This window comes from Aquila chrysaetos, chromosome 23 (genome assembly GCF_900496995.4).
Source record: "Aquila chrysaetos chrysaetos chromosome 23, bAquChr1.4, whole genome shotgun sequence".
In the NCBI taxonomy this organism is placed as follows: Eukaryota; Metazoa; Chordata; class Aves; order Accipitriformes; family Accipitridae; genus Aquila; species Aquila chrysaetos.
In genome coordinates this window covers 16,923,783-16,946,294 of record NC_044026.1, presented here as the reverse complement: position 1 = coordinate 16,946,294, position 22,512 = coordinate 16,923,783, and the positions used below count along the sequence as shown (strand labels likewise).

The window sequence follows — 22,512 nt, the reverse complement described above, 5'->3', positions numbered from 1 at the left end:
TCATGGTGTCTTTAAAATCCTCTTATACTGAGATTGGTACACAGAGAATTATAACTTCATGGAGACTTTTTTTTGCTTGTTTTTGGAGGAGGGAGGAAGGAGCAACCAGGGCTTTTAATGAAAAAGTTAGATTCCCACACTCCTTGGAAGTTAAATTACAATTGTGCAATTAGAGGAGCTATAGAACTGGCAGTAAGGCCTGTTCTGTTTTCCTATGTTTTGAGAAATCAGTGGTATAACTAAATGCAAAAGAAATTCAGCTCATAAACTTTTTTCTCTAACTGAAATGACGACTTACACCACAGAAGGGAAAAAATGAGAAAATCATTTCTAACTGAATTCTGCACTACATTTTAAGGGGAGAAAACTGGGGTCTCATTTCTTTTCTTATTCTGCATGTGGTATTGAGGCAGCATTGATGACTTTCTGCTATGGGATGAAAAGAATCATGTAACAGCTGAGTGTCCTTAAATAAATGAATATAAATTTTGTGCCTAATCACTTAGACTGAGTCTTTTTACATCCAGGAGACAAAAATAAATATGCATTAAAAAAAATGTGCTTCAAAGAGCACTGTCATTTCAAATTTTATTTTAGTTTTGTGAGAAGTGAGCAGGAAAGTGGCCCTCTAAAATAGCCCTGATTTTCCATTTATGGATTTTCTTTCCTGATGAATACAGAAGTTTCCATCTGAGACAACAGCTTTTTAAAGGTGCCTGAAGTGGAGGGATGAAACAGGCCCACGCAGAGAGGAATAATTCCATGTCAAGGAGGTTTGGATATGCCAGGCATTCTACTTCCCTGCAAATTATAAGGCAACCATGCCCAGCCAGCAGCCTGCCTGCCTGCCCAGCTGGCCCTTAACACCTCAGGACTGCCAGAATTGGGAGCAGGCTGTGGGGTTGATTTGCCATGCTTGCAGACCTCTGCAGCTCTGGACACCCTGGGAAGGTGGGAACACTTGCTTTTGTCCAATATACCTGTCTTTTCAATCCTCACCCAGCCATCAGGCCAACCAGGAAAGGACCTGCTGGGTCAAAGCCTGTAATGACCTGGATCGGGCTCGCAGGTAACCAGCCGGCTATTCACTGGATGCTTGACAAAACTCAGCCATCTTCACCAAACAACATCCTCCACCTAAAAGCTTTCCACCCCTACCGCAAAAGGCCTGTGTGTGAGAAAAATCAAGACAGCGCAACAAAAAATAAGCACAGGGACTTGTACTTTGTCACAGGGTGATAAAGTTTCACGACTGCCCCAGCTGCTGCCGGCAGCCCATGGAGACTGCAGAAAGCTCAGCACTGCAGTGGCTTTTCATCTGGTTCTGACAAAAATTGTGGCCATGAGTCAGGTTTATCTCTGTTGTCTTTAGCAGAATCATATTGTACTGTTGTGAGTGATGGCAAAATTAAGCCCACAAAAGTCAAGCCCACAGAAGTCTACCAGGTGGTATGTTGCAATAGAAAAGCTTCCAGCTACGCGTCCTAGCAACTAGTAAAAGCCAGACTTGAAGAAAAAGTTAGGTTCGGTTCTTATTTATCCATTCTTCAAGGGGAATAACACTGGTAACATCCTACCCTATCAAAATCAAACTTGTATGTACACTGATACTCTACTCACTTATTGCAAGAATCAGCTCTCGTCTCTGCGCAAATCCAATAAGTCTCTCCGAGTCTTTCGAAACCACTACTGGAAAGCCGTTGTAGTCAGTCTCCTTGATTAGTGTCTCGACATCCTCCACCGTCATGCTGTCCTGCGTTAGAACAGAGAGAGGAGCTTCACCACGCCTTGGTCTCATGACGTCAGTTGCCAGGGTTCGGTGGGTGAATTCATCCTTCACATCCAGAAACGGGTAGCCGTTCAGATGAATGTGAGCTTCATAGATCCCTTCTTTCCCGAAAGCATCTGCCACCCACTTGCTTGTGACAGCTGCAGCCATAAGAGGTACGATGTACTCCAGGCCTCCAGTTAGCTCAAACATAATCACCACCAGAGAGACTGTCATTCGGGTAACACCACCTGCCAACAAGGAAAGCAGTTTCCCTCAGTGCTCTTGAAGTATACATACTAAACAACTCATTTATATTTTTGAGTCTTAAACTCAAAAAGGCATGAGATTATTCATGCTGAGTACTTTGCCCTTATACTTTGTGAGGTATCTAGGGGCTTATTTCATTGAAGAAAGAGATTTTTCATCTACTGCAATTTTCATCAAAAAGATTGAGTGAACTTGCTCAAGCCAAAGATGCTAACATTGAAAAGCAAATAATGAATGCTAAAAGACTGAGCAATCAAACCAGAAAGCATGCCAAAAAATCAGCTATACTGGATGCTTGAGAAACTAAAACTGAATCCTGCCATTCACCTCTTGCCTTTAGAGGCAATCCTGCCTCTAAAACGACTCCAAGAATCAGCTAAGTACCACGGCTGGGGCAGGTAGGAGCACTGCGAGCTGGCCTTCACGTTGGTTTACCTAGCGCATTCATACCGAAGAGAAAGCTAAGCATTATCTTTGGGCACGACATGGTTACAAAATCCTATGTGAGGATAGTTTAGGGCCACTGCAAGAGCTATGTTACAGCTTAAACCCTAACTTTGGATATCAGTATAACATACAGTTTGAACTGTATACAACTTGGTTTGAGGCCATCTAGGCATGCAGCCGTCAACAGGGTTGTACCTGTATTTTTCAATCTAGTCTTTCTGTATTAATTTCATAAGCAAGGTCCTTACTCCTTCAGTTTACATTAAAGGATAAAAATAATCATATAACTGCAGACAAGTGTGTATGTATCACTGAATTATTAGGTAACATTTCTTTGCCTCTGTTCAAAAGGTAAATGTAATAAATCTGCTATTTTTAGGCCTCAAAATACAGCACCATTTTAGATGAGAGAAATCAGAAACAGGTCATTAAAAGATGCTTTTAATCTAGCAGCATACAGGAAAATTAAATTGTTGATTATTTAACACGATGATCCGGATATGACTTTCATCTGAGGAATGCCTTAAACTTCTGACTCTGAAAAGCTGAGAGCAGATACCAGAGTAAGGATCATTTAATACTTACTCTGTATCTTACTCTAAGCAAGACAGGTCTTGGACTTAAGAATGAGCAGTGACCAGTCTGCTGTATGTCTCACCATACTATTAAAATCACTGCACCTTGATTTGGACCTTTTAAAAGAGGAAGTGATTGCTGACTAGCAGATCAACTGGAATATCAGAGCAAAATTTTTCTGAATCGTTTCTTTTATGAACATTAAGATCATCTATGGACAAGAGGAAGCGCTTTACTCTTTTTGACTATAAGATTCATCATAGCTATTTTAATGTGTCTACACTGATGTAGGTGTTCACATCCAAAGGGGTGATCCAGACTGCCTTTATAATCTCTGGAGAAAAACAGGCACTTTTGAGGCCAAATTCATCTGTCCATTTGCCTGGTTTTAGAGGTCTATTGCCAGGTAAGACTAATTTTTCCAGTATCTCATTTTTCTATTTTGACTGTGAAGGGTATCAATGCAGCTAGCTCAGATGTCAATGTCTACATTACAGACATTAAATTTAGACAAGTAAATCCCACCCTTCCTTCCTCTATAACTGATCACACAAATGATCCTGCTTTTCTAACATGAGACTCCAAAACTGAAACTTTTCCAGCTCTTCCCTGAGTACATCTTTCATTTCAAATCTACCCAATTACATTAATCATGTGTTATGCCTCCCCACTATTATTTCATCATCTGGTGACGGTATCAACAACAAAAGGAGGTAGAACATACAAGTATGGAAGGGGAAAGACATGATCAGGGAAAAACGCGTTCAGAGGGTATGTTTGTAACATTCCTGTTGCATCTATGACTAGAAATTTGATATGTGAGGTATTATTCAATGATCTTGCTTTAATAGTTAACAGATCATTCCTGTTATATCCAATAAATCCTATTGATTGAATGTAATCAGATATTGGCCTATGGTCAAAACGAAAACCAAAATACAGCCCAGTTGACCATAGTGTGACACACAGCCAAAATAAGACCCAGAATTTTTACCTCTGTGTCACTTAAAATTTGGCCAGAACTGGGAAGTTTGTTCCCTGCACTGAGAGTGAGCACAGTCTAAACAAGGAAGTAGCTTTAGTCCAGCTACAGTGGATTTCACTACATAAAAAGGAAAGAAAAAACTAGCAAAACCACTGTTGTTTTCCTTCTTGGAAACCTGTAGCCTAACTTTAATTTTTTCTTGCCCTCTGTGTGCTTTTTGGCAGATTACAAGGAGTAGGCATTGGTGACTGCAAGCCTCTGGTGTTGCCTACCTGGCAGATCACTGGAGAGACCATTAGAGGAAGCTGCCCATGCTTTAGCCCATCACATCTTGATTTCAACCTCTATTACATCCAGAAATGCCAGCATAGCACCCAACACAAACACAAAACCCTCACAAACAATTTGTAGGTCCCCAAACATCAGTGTTATTCATGCACGAACCAATGACCAGCAGGTACTGTACCCAAGCAAGCTGCCGCTCCCACCATAGCATAAAGTCCCGGTGTGACGCAGTCTGCCCCAGGTCTGCACCAGTTCCTGAAGATGATCCAGTCATGATGGTGATACGCCAGCTGCTCTACTCCGATCCCAACCATCCTGCCAGCCATGGCTCCAACAGCCATGCTGGGAATGAAGAGGCCTGAAGGGATCTTGAATAAAATATAGACACATGAGCACCTTGACAAAAATGACTAGTAATGAACTTATTGATCAAACAATTTATTATTAGTGGTAAGAGAACCCAGTTTTCTTATTAAATGCTAGCTCAGAAGGCCATAGCCTTATGGCAGCCTACAGCAATGTTCCCTGTGGGCTGAGGCAGGTTTCTGCAGTGACTGAGTTTGTGTGGTTACATGTTTATCGATAGCTTTAGAAAACGTTAATGCATTTTTTAAAAGTAATTTTGAATCCTACCTGCTGCATCACACTGAATTTGATAGATAAATGGTGTTTCTGAATAATAGTCTGCTTTTAAAGTCAAGATGCTCCTGGTTTTGCCTTTATTGCTTTCTCAGCAGGAAATCAGGAGATGCTGATGGTTCTGTCATGGGCTTGAGAATAAGCTTAACTGAAAATAACATCTTGATTTCACCCTCTATCACATGGAGTATTTTATAGTTTTATTACTACTCTTTCAGGCTAAATCAGAGCAGATTTTAAATTAAATGTCAAATACAGAATAAAAATTCAGAGAAAGGAGGCTGACTGCTCCAAGGAAGCTATTTCTTCATCTCAATTTGCTATATATTTTCCAGGAAGCTCTACAAATCATTACGTTGTTGCCTGCTACACAGACAAGTTACAAATCATTAAAAACAGTATTGAAATGAGAAGGAGAAAAAAGAAAAAGAAAAGAAAATGAAAACTCGCTTTGCCTTGGCTAAGCGCATTTCCTCTTAGATGTCAAGTGCACTTGCAAGTTGGAGAGAAATTTCCTGGTGGAGAAAACAACTCCTATCTGTGGCAAGGGCTTCCATGGAGTTTTTGTTGTTTTGAGAGAGGAAAGGCTGTTATATCTTTTTAATTCTGAAAATACACCTTGAGCTTCCTAGAGAACTAAACTAACAACCTCAGCATAGCCCAGAGGCATTAAGGCTGATGACAGCAGGCACTATCTCCCCCACCATATAGGTGTTAATTTTGCTGATACAGTCGGATTGAGTCTTCTAGATTTGGTAGGTAAAGCTATGTTGTCTGTTCTTTTACAGAATAGTTGAAACTGTCAATTGCTTGTAACAAATTTTAAATATCTAGAATAAAGAAAGAACCACATATCAAATAAAGAACCAAACTTAGAAGTTTTTAAAGAAATGAACAAGCATAACAACTAGCTGCCAGCCATAAATCAGTTTCTGCAGTGAAGGGCATCTCATTTCAAGTCCTCCTCCAGAATTATTACACCTGCAACATCCAAGTGCTCTGAAACTCCCACTTGTTCTCCCTGCTCAGGAAATCAGCAGGACTCAGTCACTGGTCCTGAGTGACCTTCTACCGTTCAGTAGTTCTTGTCATCAGATGGAGAAAACACAAAAGAAAAGCAAAACTCCAACAACTTCCTACTATAATTTGGGTAAAAGATCTTCTAAAAGATGGATCCTCAGTTCAAGCCCAGTGTTTAAGAGGAAGATGAGATGCTTTAGCTTTGAGTGTGGTATAAAATATAGCGTATAACTCAGAAAAACTTCCCATCGTCTGCTGCAATCAGATCCAGAACTAAATGCTCAGATAATGGGAGCTGTAGACAGACAGATATGTGTTTTATATGGGCTCTAGCAATCAGATATATAAAACTCACCACAAACAGCTTTGTATATATTGAAAGCTTGGATAAATTGTTCTTGGACCTTTCATCACCCATTTATGGGGAGGAGGAGTGGAAGGAAAAAGTTGCAAATCTAGAATAATCAAATCATACATCCGTCAGTCTTCCCACTCATTCCCTCTTTTTTTCCAAGCTACAGTGCTTAAAAAGATTCAAAAATAGAACTTTTCAGCTGCTTTTGTATTTTTGTGAGGTTTTGAATGTGTAAATCAGTAAATATAAAGCTATTACTTCCCTAAGCATAGCTACCTTGAGGCACACTAAGACATTAATCCAACAAGACAAACAACAATGTAAATAGTCCATATCCCTGAGAGAGCTGAAAGACAGCTGCAGTGGCAATCACCTTGAATTTGCTTATTGGCAACAGTGGATATAAATTCCCACCCGGATTTCTTTTTCACTTAATAAAACTGCAGATGACTAGAAGGTGGAAGAGCAGGGCTCATCCCTCTGCCGCGACAGGGGCCCACGGAGCAAGGCGCTGGCGGGCAGGCGAACCGTCAAGCGTCTCGACGACACCCGCGTGGCTGCGCGTAGGTCAGAGACACACAAGCCCTGCCAGACAGACCACAGCTGCTGACGGCAACCCATCTGCGCCTTGCGCTTGCGACAGCTTCTGCGCCCGTCCCCGATTTACCTTCATGCCGAAAGTGAATATCGTGATGACGATTTTAAACACCAAAGCCAAGGCCAGCTGCCACATGGCAGTGTAGACTCCGGGGCCGGCAGGTCTGTCGGGAATGTCGTCCACCGGCCGGGTCATGTTTGGGTCATTGATGTAGTCGCAGAGCTGCGAGGACTCCAGGGCACCGCAGTCGTTGAAGAGCTCCGAGATCAGCTCGCTGGTGCTCCTCCGGGTGTAGGGGTTGGGGTAGGCGATGATGGCAGTGATAGCTGTTATCACTATGACCTCCAGGACTGGGTATTTCCCGAGTCTGGTGGTTTTTCGCCTCCTGCACCAGGCAATGTTGCATCGGATAAAGAGGGTCCCCCAGAGGCCGCCGAAGACGCCGAGCAGGATGAAGGGGAAGAGCTCGGCCATGTACCAGGGGGTGTGGTACTCCACGTAGAACAGGACCAGCCGGCTGTTTCCGAAAGGATTGATGGACCTCAGCGTGAAGGCAGCCACGAGAGCAGCAAAAAATGACCTCCAGAGGGTTTTCAGAGGAAAGTAGTAGCTGACCTAAAACAAAGCAGAGACCGTAAAGACTTCACCGCATGTGACAGAGGGTGTTTGCTTTAATTGCCATCGCTGTGTGTTTCATCTGTGACTCTACGCCTGACTTTACTGGGAGCGCTAGTCCTTACCACAGCCAGAACGCGTTCACAAAGGTATCAGAAAAGGCATTTTCAGATAGGGAGCAGCAACCAGTTAAAAAGTGATAAATCTAAATCCAAAATTGCTAGCTAGAGATGATAAGACAGATGCTTGACAGCTCGGCCCATGCGGCAGCAAGCTGGAGAAACCTCAGCACAGGGATACACTTCCAGATTGAATAATTTCATTTGTTTCCAGAAAGCCAGTGCTCGTCTCCTGCTCAAATGGGGCTAAAATACCTGGTTATTTCTTATTACTTGAAATCAAAGATTATTTTTGCTTTAGAAGAAAAATAAGCATATAAGTATTTGAAAAATAAAGAGGAATCTTAGAAAAGGGTATCAGATGAAAAGATATTTATTGAAGTAAATGAACTGCCAGGTCTCACCTCTTCCAGACTAAAAAGCACGCCTCCAATTGGAGCCCCAAAGGCAACAGAAACTCCTGCGGCAGCTGCAGCTGAAAGCACCTACAAAGCAAATATTTACGTACAAGGCATGAGTCCCTTGAAACACCGAGTATCCGGACAGGGAAATTAGAGATGATGTGAGCCAACCTCACCTCTCTTCTCTTTCCTTCATTCTTGCTGTACTTTGAGAAAAGGCTGCTGAAGAAGTTTCCGCAGCAACAGGCCACGTGGACTAACGGCCCCTCTTTCCCAAGGCTGAGGCCTGAAGATACCACCAGAACCAAGGTGACTGTTTTGATTAAAAGTGTCCACTTTCCCAGGTAGCCCCTAATAATGAACCCACTCAAGATGGTTTTTATCTGGAAAGCAGGAAGAACATGTTGAAGAGCTGAAGAAACCTTTTCTACTCTGAACTTGCAAATGGAGTTAAAAATCCAGCGGAGTTAAAAAAAATTGCAGACTGCTTGAAAAGAGACAGTGATGGAGAGAAAGAAACCACAGGTAGGACAACTTTCCCACAGCAATATCTGAGCAGGGGTTAAGCAGACCACACTTTTACTGTTGTTATGGGTGATCCCCTGCGTCGGTAAGGAGTCTCACAGAGATCAATAGAAATACAAAACTCTTACATATCTCCTTGGCTTACAGGATCAGAGTTAAACTAGACTCAACTTTAACAAAGAAAGCAAGCAAATAAACAACCACAGACTTTTCCCAGTTAAAACAAGAAAAAAAAAGTTCTAAATATTTTGAATGGCCATGCCATAAAAGCATGCAAGTATTCTGAAATGAGAAAGTCCAAGAGATCTTATTTTTACACATTTCCTCTTAATTTTGCATGTGAGTAGCTAGAATAGAGCACAATGCCCGTGCATGACACACAGGCTGCAGGGTGGGATTTGGGTTTGGACTTCAGCCCTGGAAATGGGCTGGAGCTGAGCATCACCTCACATAAGAGATTTACCACTTGGAAACTAGATTTACAGTTAATTATGAAAACATTTTAGAAATATTTACAGATATATCAAACATAACACACACACACGTGACTACTTTGAAACATGGAAATTATTTAAATATTTCAAATTCTTTGTGGGTTGTTTTTTTTCCCTAATTGGCTGTGAAACACTTGGATGCTTCTCCTAGAGATGAAGAAAAGAAGTATACCGAGATTTCTAAAATTTGGGCTGTTGATTCTGCCTGCCAGATTCCTAAGTAATAATCCCAGTGGTTCTATAGCACTTTTAACAAAAGACTGCCCCACTTTCAAAAATTTTGAGTAGCTATGCTGCTTGAATTACAGAGTTTCTCATTTTAACAGCTTAAATATGGACTGAGGCGCAATATGGAAAATATTGAAAACCAAGTAGAGATTTTGGCTGCCATAGTACTGCCATGCCAGCATGACATTATGTACACGGACACAATCTGCAGAAGATGGACGCCAGACACTTTTCAGGCATCCCAAATGATGGGCATCTTGCATCTTCAGTAGCTTAGGAAACCTTAGCTTTGTAGCCCTCCCTCGTCATTTTATTTTGGTTTTATTTAAAGCCCAGCCTAGAAAATGACTGGTTTTGTAACTGGCCCAAGTAATTTCATCCAAGGAAAATTCTATATAACCTTCCAGTGAGTATGCCTCTCAGCCACAAAAAGTTGGGAGTCCACAAAATGATGACTGGGAGCCGTTGATTTTTAATTCAAGCTCTGGCAGTGAAGACATATGTACATTAACCTGTCACAGTGGCATTTGAACATCTTCTACTACGAAAAATTTAGATGGGCACCATAAAGGCATGTCAGGCAAAGCAATTAAGGCAGGTGAGATGGAAAGACAATCTTCTTATTCCTATGCTATCTCATAGTACAGTCCTGGAATGGGAAAAGGAGGCAAATTATCATGTATTTGTTTTGTTTAGTATTTGGATATTCATCCGCAAAGAGAAACTCACCTCTGGGATTCCAGAACCACAGGCATAGGGAGCAAACACTCTGACCAGGGAGACTGCCAGGAAAGCAAAACATAGAGCCCACATAATGTATAGAAAATAGTTTAGAATGTAAGCACTTGCACCCTAGAAAAATAACAGTAACAAACATCGTTAGACAAATGCAGGTTGGTAAATCTCACACTTCTACATGGTATCATGATGGCATGGAGCCTGATCTTTTCATTTACATGCTAGCTGCTGCTTTTCCTCAGGAACGACAAATGACTTGATATACTCCAACAATTTTATTACTCATGGAAAGAAGCAGCATACTAATACATACCTAGCCCAGTCATACAGTCTGTTTGCAAGGGACCCAAACACCTTAGAGCATCTTTCAAGCACTAAAAATTTAAGCCAACCACAAAAAGTTCCAAAACAAACAAATCTGTCTGAAGGGCAAAAGTAATTGGTGATAAAAAACCACCCATGGCAGGTGACAGTGGATAAGACCCTGATACATCTTTTTCTGAGGGCTGGTATTCAAAGGTCAGCTCTCCATGCAGATGCTGATCTTTTCAAACGACATCCCTGTGTATATCAGTAGCCAGTTCAGTTCACAAACGGGAAGGGTAAAACCATAAATAAACCCTTTCCTTCTATATGACGCTATCTATATGATGGGGTTGAAAATCACTTGAAAACACAATAGCTTGGCAGATCCCACTCAGACACTTCTCAGTCATTTTTGCCCTGATATTTTAAAAGCATTCCAGTCAATAATAAAACCTATCTTCAAACTGAATAGCTTTACTGACAGAATGGAAATGCTAATGATCATTAGCAATGGTTGACTGTGCAGTGCCATAGTGAAAGCATAGTCAGTAGCGACCTTCAAGCTTTCTACCTGTCTCCAATGGTCAAGTCAAAACTGTTGTTAAAATCTGCCTTAGAATACCTCTCCCTCCTTCACAAGCATAATTTTTTAGATTGATTTCAAAAACCCCACCTACACAGACAAAAGAGAATCTAGTCAGAGGCATCGAATTGATACGAGGAGCTTAAGCCTTCAAACAATCTCCTCTAGCAACATGACACTACAGAATAAGAAACAAGATGAACCTCAGTGCATGAATTGGTATGAATCGTTCACCTCTAAGTGAACTCTTCCTACCGGATGCAATCCCAGCTGCTCAAGAACATCAGGGCCCCCGTCTTTGCTCTGCAGGACAGCAGTCTGGATATCAACATTATGATAAATCAAGTAGGAAAACAGGCATTAACCAGTTGTATCATGTCTTCAGTTAACAGACCTGGCCAAGCCCAGTTCTCAGTCATAAAAAACCTAGAGCTGAGAAGTCTCCCTGTTTGCAAGCCTGCGAGGAATCAACCTTTAACAGCACGGATGCTTGCTAGCCTCATTTTCCAGGTCTCTGTCCAATTGAGAAGACGGTAAGGGAACCACTGCCCTTATCCTTATGGATATATTTGGAAGCAGGGCAATTTGTTAAGGTCCTCTTGTGCTTGCTGAAGTGAGCAGCTGGCTTTGCTGATAACAGCAGAAGAGCAATACGATGCCACACCCCAATGCCCTGAGACTAAGCGGTCATGGATCCCACCCTTACAGTGATTGACATCTGTCCATCGTAACCATGGATCTTTGTTGCTACAGCTGAAGACAGTCTCATGCATGTGTTCTCCTAGTGCTTTCAATTACAAACAGCTATGACAATATTTACTCTTCCTCTAGAGAAAACTCTGGATACATTGCCCCAGGGCAAAATTCTCCTGTCAGTGCGAACCTGGAGCAACTCCAAAGAAGACCAATGCCATTACAACAGTTTGGCCCTACACTGTTGAGTGAAAGCTGTAGTTTTGCGTCTATATTCACTGGAGTCAAATTAACTTTGTTTCTTTTTACTTCTTCTTTCACATCTCAAAGTCACATGAAAACTATGTCAGCTCGTTACTGCAATCACACATACAGCTACAGCCCTGTGGCAGGACCCCACAGGAGTCTATATGGCCAGTTCAGTCTTATCCCTTGGGACAATTCTCATTGTTACATTTTCCAGATATCTGGCATTCTGCAGGTCCAATTGCAGCAGTTTCTAATGATTAATAATATGAAAACCTTTGGGAAGTGAAGTAGTAGTAACTCAGTATAGCAAATAGCTCATTTCTCATTCATTACGTGGCATTACGATTACTAAGGCCCTGAATCAGTAGAAGTCTTAAGTATGTGTACTGGAATTGGAGACCAATAAAGCTCATCAGCAGAGATGATCCTGCTAAGACCTTTTCCACTAGTGGCTCGAAGGACTTACCCTGGCAGCAATAGTAATGAAGCAAGTAGAGGAACTGAGCAAAATTTTGTCTTTTACTTTGCAAGACGGAGCAGTATTTCAGATCTGGTGTCAGTCCAGTTTAGGTACAAATGGAACACAACTGAAGACAAGCCTCACAAACTCAGAATACTGAAATAAACCACATCCCTCAGGATACCATCCAATGCTTGTTTTCTCCACAGGCCCAGAGCTCTATTCTGACTGGACTCGGGATCTCACAGCCTGCAGACTCCCTCCTGTGGATGTTACAGCAACGTGTCTCCTCAGGGCCCTCAAGACTGACGGATTCAAGGCTGCAAAATTGGGAAGTGGGTTCCAGTTATAGAGGGACTTCCTTGTCTTGCAGGTCTCAGCTTCATGACAGGAGATCCAGAAGCCCTGGGATGGGATTGCAGTGCATGGCTGGATCCAGTGTCACGAGCCGTGGAAGACACGGCGTCCTTTCCTCTACCCTGGATAGGTGTAAGGCACCAGAAATGGGGTCCTCAGCTCCAGGGAAGTTGAGGTTGGGACCAAGCTGGATCTGCAGATTAGGAAAGCTCTGGGTCACCAGATACTGGCTAGAGATCTAGCTGAAGTGGGTGGCATCTGATGTGCTTTAACACATCCATTCCTCCAGTGAATTTGAGGTTTTGAAACTCTCTCACATCAAAAAAACTCTTCACCTGCTCTTTGGAAGCAGTTCAGGACCAGAGGGATGAAGGATAGTATTGGCCTACAAAACAGTGTTTAGGGAAGAAAACGTAGCCTGGTATGTGTCTGATGTGCTATTACGTTTTCCATAATAATTTATATCAAGACTCTGCTTTGGGCTCGTTTTATAGGAGGACTAGAACAAAAACATTTTTCAGGAGATGCCATAGGAAATGTCACAATTCTCAGCGAGAACATATGTACAGGGTTTATCACAGTCATAAATTGGCAAAACCACGGGGAAGAGCTAATCTAACTCTTAGTCCTCAAAATGTCAAATTTAGTTGTCTATGATGAGAAAGAGTCACAGTCATGCATAAAAAAAGAAGACATGTCTGATCAGAGCACCTTTAGGGAAACTGTTCCAAATACTTCTTGTCTAAAACGTGCTCCAAAGTAGTTCTTCTGCGCACTGCTGTTTTCTAGGGCTGTTATGCAAATGTTGGGCACAAAATGAAGACATACACATCAAAAAAAAAAAGGGGGGGGGGGTGTGGCAAAATTATCCTGAAACTCAGTCAAATTCAGTGTATTTTAATCCCTCCTAGAGTCCTCTACAGCTACGGGAATCATGCAACACTTGCCCATATCATAAGCCTTTTGTTACCAAACAGAATTTTTACTTTCCATATTCACATTTTTGTTGGGCTTTGTCTGGGATTTCAATGTAACAGTAATAGACAGCTGTATTATTAATATCTACAGCATCCATCAGGCCATGGCAGCCAGGAACCCCCAGATCTTAGAGGCCCATTTGTTTTGAGAAAGACCCTAAATCTAAGCCAAGATGAACCTTTTTTGCCACTGTGACAGTACACTAGGGAGTGAGAAGGCCAATCTGAATACAAAGTGAGTAAAGTTTCACAGTGCCCACCCAGCTGATACCCTTCTTATAGGCCACGACACACAACGGTCATGACTGCTGATTTCGAGTAGCAGGCGAAAGCAATAAATTTTCTCAAGGATATGCTCCGTTTATATATTCCAGCCTTTCAGAGTAACAGCCTGTCAAACACATGCACAGGATTTCCAAATCCCATAACAATTGTAACAGTCTCCTCTCTTTTCCTTTCCCACATTTTTTTGTTCTCTTAAATTGCAACATCGTCCCCAGTCCTGCAACTTCATACCAGGGTAATATTTCTTCACTGTTACGACGACACAACCACCCAAACCATCTGTTGATGAAGACCAGTGTGAACTTCGCAAACCTCTGGCAAAGGGAAGCTTGGCACTGTGGACTGGCAACTGTGCAGAGAGATTTTTGCCTGCGATAAAATGGTGGGAATATTGAGGAACAGTGAGCACCCCACTACTTTCACTATGTTTAATTAGAACTATGGAAAACTGGGCTATATTCACAGACACTCTTATCTACTACTATTTGTACCGTAAGCCTAAAGAAGCACTGAAAGGAACATGAATGACAAACTTGTACGGTGACGAAGGTGCCCTCAAACACTTTCTGCAGGACCAGACCACCTCCACATTGGGGAAGATCCGAGACAATCTCTCCAAGTCAGACATTTTTTAATTGTCTGGCTGGAGATGATTTATCCCATAGAAGTATATACTTTCTTCTCCTATTATTGACCAAACTGCATTACCAGATTTTTTTTATAAGTCCCGTTACATACTTAAGGCAGTTCTCTTCAAAGCCACATTCATCCCACCTCCATGTCTTATTCAATGTTTGTCATATTCAAGTCACCTGTAGAAATGGGGGGGGGGGGGGTCGAGACAATATTTCTGCCCCAAAATTCGAGTTGTGAAGGGATCAATATTATTCAATATGTTGAATAGCTTAGGTTGACAATAAAATGTCCTTTTTTATATTTTTTTATAAAAGTGTCATCTGCTAAAAGGAGAATAGAAAGGCTTCTTTTGATGTCTTCAAAATGAAACTTTCACTTGCTTTACATTGAAACCGCCGCCTTTGTATTTAAAATTACTACAATTTAAAAAAAAAAAAAGGATAGAAAAAAGTTCTTAAAATGTAAGTTTCATGTCCACCCAGATTTGCTTTTTCCCTTCCTTTTCACTCCCCCTGCTAATTTTTCACTTTGGCCATCTCCCAGCGAGCCCATTAGCTCCCCAGCTTTCGGTGCTAGCTAAATATTTTGCTATCTAACACAGAAACTGATTGCAAGGGCATAACAAGCAGTCATTATGCATCTCCCACTACTACCCAAAGCATGTGAATACATGAAAACCATCTGCAATCCCCAAAATTTCCTCTTAAATGTATGTATCAGGGATCATCTTTTTTGTCCCATAAAATTCTGTTTAAAAAGAAAAAATTGGATAGCTGCTCAGGTCCCCTGGTGACTGTTATGAGCGTTATGAAACACTTTTGGTTTAATACTGATAAAAAGAAAGAGCGATCTCACAGTTTTCCAATTTCCATCACACACGACACTGAAACAATGGGACCTCTCCCAAGTTAAGCAGATATTGCTTGTGGAAATGTCTTTTTTTGCAAGGCTCTCAGTTCGTTACTTTCAGAGAAACTCTCTGGAGGGAACATCAGCAAGTATGAAAAAAGGGCATTCCCTGGCCTGTTCTGACCCCAACCTAATCAGGTCTCCCGTACCTCAGACTGGCTTACAAGAAGTTCAGACCATTTCTGCCACTGGGGACATTTGTCCCTGTCATCGAATGTAGTTTCGTTAGACGTCCAGCAGCACTGCTCGTGACTGTACCAGAAGGCAGACAGGCAGACACCCTCTTTCAGGTCTGTCATCCAATCCACAGCTAAATCTATCACTCCAGCTAACGTGCCTGGGAAAAGAAATGCAGAAAAAGAAACCGTGGCATTAAAAAATATCAAGTTGCAAGGAAAATATATCTAATTATAATAACAGCAAAAAGCATGATTTGGGGAAGCAGCTGCAACGTAAGCACAAATATACCAAAGAACTGGGGGCAATGATGAGTTTGCAAAGACACAGCCACACCAGCTTGTTGTCTGACCTTCAATGCTCTCTCGTAAGCTTTTATTTTAAATATTATCATTTTCATACTGACTAATTGCCAAATAAGGCAGGCATAACGATGTAGGGCCTGATCCTGCAGTCTGTCCCAGGCAGGTGCACCGTTTGACTGAGATACGGAGGACTTCATGCAGGGTCTCTGGATACGTACTAAGCTGCAGGTCCCAAACCATGCTGTGTATTATTTCAGGGGTAGGGGAGGAGGAGGAGATGTATGTTTTCCTATAGCCTTACTGGCCCCAACGCAGCAACCTTTTAGAAGGTATTTCAGTACAGAAACAACATGGATGCCAGATTCTGATTTACGAACTTAACGGAATCGGGCTCTCGATGTATACATTCATCAGCAATCCAAATATGCAGAATAAAATCATCCTTCAAGTCCTCTCCGTACCAAATTAACCCTTATTTCAGTTTTTCCCCACGCATTACACAGAGCTGCAGCGACACCCGGTGGCCACCGGACCCAGGCACGGGTAAAAATGATGTGGCCGGACCCCACGGAAAAAAAAAAAAAAAAAAAAAAAAAAAATCCTACTTTCCTAGGGCATTTGCTCCCCAGCGATAATCCCCTGCCCCAGCACCAGCACCCTCAGAGCAGATTTGTCCTCAGGAACGCAACCCCAGCAGGAGCGGGGAGGCTGGCAGCAGCCAGAACGCAGAAAGGCAAACCTGCCTTCAGTCCCTATGTCCGTAGTTTCTGGAAAGCATTAAACCACCAACTGATAGAAGAGTTGTTTAGTGTTTTCCAAACCCCTCTCCTATACAATGGAAAGTAGAAGTCAACATTATTTTTACAAGTAATCATTAATACAATTTCAGGAAACCGCTAACGGATCTGAACAGAATTTATCAGTGCATTTCAGTAGGGCTAAAGCACTGGAAAAAAAAGCTTTGGAAAATGCAAAATGGTTTGGTTTTATGTTTCCAAAACTTTTAGCTTTGTGGCTCCTGCTAAGAATGCAATTACATGAAGCAGGGGTGGGGGCTGCTCCCCTTTCCCCTAGCAGCTGGGGCACACAGCTGGGTTCAAGAGCCAGTTTATTTGACCTGGAACTAAAGTTTTCTGCTTTTCATTTCTGTGAAAGAAGAAAAAAAAAAAAAAAAACATTTCAACAATTCAGGCATGTGTAACCTGTTTCTTATTCCCTAGAACAGAAAAAAACCCACCAGTGTTCACAGAGCCTTACACATAAGCATATGCTTTCACTCCCTTAAGGATACTTGTCCCCACACTGACAAGTGGTGTGACTAGGGTAGCAGTGAAGAATTTTTGTTGTATAGGAATAATCTGAAGAACTATGCAGATATACTAGACAAGATCACAAAAAAAGGCTGCAGGAGGGAGTAAAGATGTCTGTACCAGTTATTTTCTTTCGTGAAGACCTTGCCTTTCTCTTCCTCTTTTCCATTTTCCTAACTTTCTATGGAACAAGGAACCATATTCTTAGGTGATGATAAATCACTGTGTTGCTAGTAACGTCAGCATGCGTAGCTTACTGAGTTTTGCAGTAAACTCTAAATTCTTCTGCAATTTTCTGAAAGTTTCGGGAGACTGTACAAAGAATCCTCATCCCTTGGACATAAGCACCAAATGCTGTGCCTCTTGCATCTCTTGGTTGACCTTTATCATGCTCTGTAGTTACTCCAATCTTCAAAGCTCACATCACACTTTACCAGGCAATTATTAATGCTACCTACTAGCAGAAGGTACAAAGGCAGTCACGCCTTTTGAATGTTTTTCCCTGACAAAGTTAATAAACAGAGTGAGGAACAAACATTCAGTTCTCTAATACAACAAGCTCACATGCACCCCAGTATCTCTAGGAAAATGTGCTTAATTATGCAGCTGATCTAATCCCTGTTGCCAAATGCTTTGGGATCCACATAAGGAGGAAAATGCTACATGCAATTTACTACACATGCTTTACACAGAAGAAAATCATGAGAGGGGAGGGCAAGCACTTGCAGGATAATAGTGCTATAGAGAATGCTTTACAGGACATGTGACCAGGGCTAGAAGTTTTCCAAGTTCTCAATCTTTGCAACTTTAAGTGAAATTAATGGAAGTTGAAGGCTGTTCAGCATCTCAGAAAGTCAAGCCTTTAATTTCTTGTGCTTGCCATGGCTGTCTAGACTGTAATAGAGCGTAAGTTTATCTCCTTACTTCTCCCATCAAAGGAACTGAACTTGTTCCCCCTTCTACGTAACCTCCTGCCCAGAATGAAAAATACTGAGCACTCCAAAGCCAGGAAATGCTGAACTTCGTTTTAGATATTAGCCTTTTACCTCTCTCCTTTTCCTTTGGTTGATGATGGCCAATACTCATCCTTTACAATGCCCTAATGAGAATGCTAAAAATTTGCTTTGAAAACGTTGTTTTCTTTATGCACCTGTGCCAGAAAACAGCATCACCCGACTGGCACAACACTGAATTACAAAGGGGATTTTTGCACATCCAGCTCCAATACCACAGCATTTTAGCATTAGTACAATAGTACTTTTTGTCACATAGCTTTAGAAAACAGGCTCTTTTGCTGATCTATAAATAGCACATACCTTTAGTTGGCTAGTAGTAATGGTTATGTTAAGGGATGACCACTGGTCTGCAGGCAGGATGGGCACAGTAAAAACTCAGAATTCCTTAAAAACGAGTGCCTAAAAATTCGGCACCCGCACCTTTTTAGGCTCATTTCCCCATACATTGCTTTGTATTTCTCCAGAAAGTGTGCAAACTTTCTGACCAAGACCGGCCTAGTATCTTTTTCTGGAGCGTTGTGTGAGCAGTTTTCATCTGATCTCCACACCAAACAGCATTTGTGGGTGTTACTGCTCCTTCCCGAAATAAGCAGGCTCTGGCTCCCAGACCTCATTTCCAGAAGCTCCTTCGTGCCTTTCCAGCCACTTGACAGTGTCATACACCGTCTTCTCCCTCCACGTAGCACCTGAGGGTTCGAGGTCCTGTGGGTACATGGCTCTGAAAGAGCCTGGGAGCTAGATCTGTTGGACTGTGGCAGCAGCGAGGGGCTCCGCTCAGGCTAATTTACACTCACTCATGAAACTTTGGTCTGATCCCAAATGGCTGCTGTTACGTTCTTAATAGACTTTGGTGTTACTCAAAACATACAGCTCTAACTCTGAAGCTGGCCCTGCTGGGAGCAGAAAGCCAGAGCAGACCCGCTCCAGAGGTCCCTTTCCCACCTATGCTTTTCTGGGACTAGCAAAGGATGCAGGTTCGATGACATTCCAAAAATGACATGAGTCACACTGCCGAATGGGATGGTCCTCTCCTTCCTCCCTCCATCAGCTCCTTCCCGTCAGCGCTATTTTGATTGCTTGTGGCTTTGTGGTGACCAACCCTGCTGAGCCCACTGATCAGCTGAAAACTATCTGGCCAAAACCTGTTTTTTTCCAGCAAGTCAGTTCCCGGGCTCACCCGCCCTGCGCAGCCGCACATGCACAAAGCAACAGGGCCCGATGGTGGGGACACTGGAGGACAAGGCTTGCTCCTTCTGGCCACACCAGCTTGTGTTAGCTGTGGCGGTGCAGCCTTTGAAGCGTTGCAAAACCTGAAAGATTCAGTTGACCAGATTGGTGGGATTTAAGCTTCTAGATCAGTTAGGTTCACTTTAAACTCCTGGGCCTGGGTAAATCGTCCAGCGCCTTTGGAAACATGCGGAGCTCCCTGCCATCCCCTTCCCCAGGTGTCCCACCTGGCTGCCCTCCATCCCCAGCAAGGGGAAAGCATGGGCAGGGTCCTCCACAAGACCCTCACACCCTGGGCACTGCTGCTGCTGCTTTCTCCTTCCTCTCCCACTCCTCGTCACACTCCTCGCCTCTGGCGATGCCTGGACCCAGCTGCTCCAGAGCTCACCCCACGTCCGTGCAGCTGAGCCAGGCTGCTCCCTTTGGAGCAGCGGTAGCTTCTGCCTGTTCACCAGGAGAAGAGGGACCACAGAGGAGCCAGGCTGGTCCATGCAAGCTTGTGTGATCACACAGGTGCCCTCGTGGCAGGCCGGCTTCTCTGAGCAGGCAGTATTTCAAGTAGAGAAGGCAACAACATGAAACGCCTCTTGACTGCACCGCCAAGCCCACCTCCTCCCTCCCCAAACCTCATCCACTCATCAATAATTCCCGCCAGTCATCAAAGGGGTGTTGACCCCTCAGTGAGGCCGAGATGGTGACTCTCCATCTTTGCCCTGTCCCAGAAATGCTGAAGGCACAGAGCATGTGTCGTTTCAACAGCAGGCAGAAAAAAAAATCTACGGGGCTCAGCCCAGATCACAAGCACGTAGGTAATTTTTGTTCTCTAGCTGATTCGCAAGTCCTTGTCCCAGTTTAAAAACAGGCTAATTTGATCTGACTCTTTGAGGTAAAACTTGTTGCTCTGCACCCTCGTCATTGAAAAGGTTGCAAAAGCTAACACATCTCAGCTGCAGCTTACCTTCGACCTCTGTTCCCACGCTGGACATACCAGCATTAGAGCTTATCAGAGGTCAGCAACTCTGGCGTTCGACAACCTTGAGAATTTCAGCAGGAGATTTCATTGCGAACTAGAACTGAAACAAACCTCCTGGGATATTTTTACTAAAATGGGAGCGTGTGAGTGTATACCATGTTCTCTGTATGAGAGAGGGGATTGCTGACCAGCTTGTGGGACGACACTAGAGCCCTCAAAGTCTTGCTCTAACTTTATTTGCAAGCAGAATTCTTCACCCCAGATGAGGCCAACCCTGGCCTTCACACAGTCTATCAGACTCTCTTCCCATCACACCCTCCCATCAAAGCTTTTGTGGAAACAAGTGTATCTTTACACAATAACGTAATTTGCCAAAAATGTCACTTCAGCAACGTTTTCTCAAGAACTTCCCTAGTACTTCTGAGGCTCCTGAACAACTGTAATAAACATATTAACTTGACAGTTGGTAAGCAGGAAATTCACACCACTTGGAAATTGTGAAACTTCACATCATGCTTTTACCAAGCAGCATGATACAAAGAGCACCCTGACATCACTGAAAAAGCATAAAAAATAGCAGCTGTTTCAACTTGGTAAGAGAAGTGCAGCTTTCCAAGTTGGAAGATGTGCTAAACTGAGCAGAAGACAGGAGCAATTTGGGAAAGTAATGAATTTGCCATCTGAGTTTGAGCAGGCTGTTAAATATGTAATGTCTGCCTGGCCTGGAAGCAGATCTGAAACTGAGTCTGAAACTGTATTTTCCCTTCATGCATATATAAAGAAGATAACCTTACCAATAAAATTGACTTCTGTGAATCAAAGGTTCAGAAAGTCAAAGTAGCCCATCGAGTGTAAAGCGCTCAGATGTGTATTTCCAAAAGCAATAGAAAAATCCCTCTACTGGTGAGTAACATTTTTTCTAGGTCAGCACTCAGCAGGAGACTTTGCAAGTGGGTATTTTTATTAAGGATTCTAACTGCATGGATCCATGGCTGTCTTTTTAGCTTGAAACATCAGTGGAGAGACAATGAAGTAAAAAGAGAAGCAGATGGCACTGCAGCAAAATTGGGCAAGACGGTTTCGGGCATAACTGTAATGCTAACACACACATACCTGCCAGTAGTCCTATGAGAAGCATTACAACCCATCCTGACCAGGCATCCAGCAAACTCTTGATGAACTCCCATATGGATTCCTTACTTTTGCTTGTAATCTGAAATTAAACATATATATAGACATGTTGCAGATTCAGGCTGACACAGTTTTAATGTAAAATGTTTAAAACAAAAAATATTTAACTTCCTAGAAGGTATATGCAATTTCTCTACTCTGTACTCCCCCCAGTCCCAATCACTTTTTAGAGATGCTCTGCTGATTAAGTTGCTGGAAGCCCTTTCATATTTACACACTCAAGACATACCACATCCATATTTTTAGAAGTCCTCCTCAAGACATAGAACAAGGTAGGAAGCAATAACTTGGGAAAACTGCTTGTTTTTCTCACCACCAGGATGGCTGTAACCCAGGGACCGCAATGCATCAAAGCCAGACACCTTTACCTTTCTATGGCGGTCAGTGTCACGCGATTTCTCCCGCAGCCAGTCAATGGTGTGGAAATCTTCGTAAGTTCCAACATCGGGGAAAGGTTCATCCAGAAAATCCATCAGGTTGCCAGAACCATTCATGTCTCCTGCATTGACCATATTAGAGTCTGTATGTACAGGAAAAACAAGTATGTCAATAAATTCAGGAAGCTTTGCCAGACGTTTCAGAATCAAGTTTTCCAAAATACCTCCACAAACCACAAAGTCAACAGAGCACGAGTCAGCAGTCCTGGTGCGCACTTACTGCAATCTATGCATTGCCACTAGAAAAAGCATTTTGCTGAAGACTACTTCAACAGCTTAGCAAACCCTAAAAAGCACATACAAAAAGCACAGTGTCCAAGTGCAGAAATATCAGCTTTCCTGAAAACAGAGCCCCAAA

At 42.7% G+C, this 22,512-nt stretch overlaps 1 protein-coding gene across 4 annotated transcripts in view; it reads right to left on the bottom strand.

Moving 5' to 3' along the window:
• The window catches only part of CLCN4 (chloride voltage-gated channel 4), a 47,618-nt gene that overhangs the window by 8,983 nt on the left and 16,123 nt on the right, over positions 1-22,512 (bottom strand). For all 4 annotated transcript variants that reach the window (XR_003921193.1, XM_029999012.1, XM_029999013.1 and 1 more), the window contains 9 exons: positions 22,086-22,237; positions 21,640-21,739; positions 15,668-15,855; positions 10,055-10,177; positions 8,255-8,461; positions 8,082-8,162; positions 7,013-7,558; positions 4,513-4,699; positions 1,621-2,019 (listed from right to left, as the gene is read on the bottom strand). Coding sequence is in view for 3 of the 4 variants with exons in the window: in XM_029999012.1 (XP_029854872.1) it covers positions 1,621-2,019; positions 4,513-4,699; positions 7,013-7,558; positions 8,082-8,162; positions 8,255-8,461; positions 10,055-10,177; positions 15,668-15,855; positions 21,640-21,739; positions 22,086-22,237 (1,983 nt within the window). In the remaining variant the exon portion in view is untranslated. Of the gene's footprint in view, positions 1-1,620; positions 2,020-4,512; positions 4,700-7,012; positions 7,559-8,081; positions 8,163-8,254; positions 8,462-10,054; positions 10,178-15,667; positions 15,856-21,639; positions 21,740-22,085; positions 22,238-22,512 lie in introns of those variants that run through there.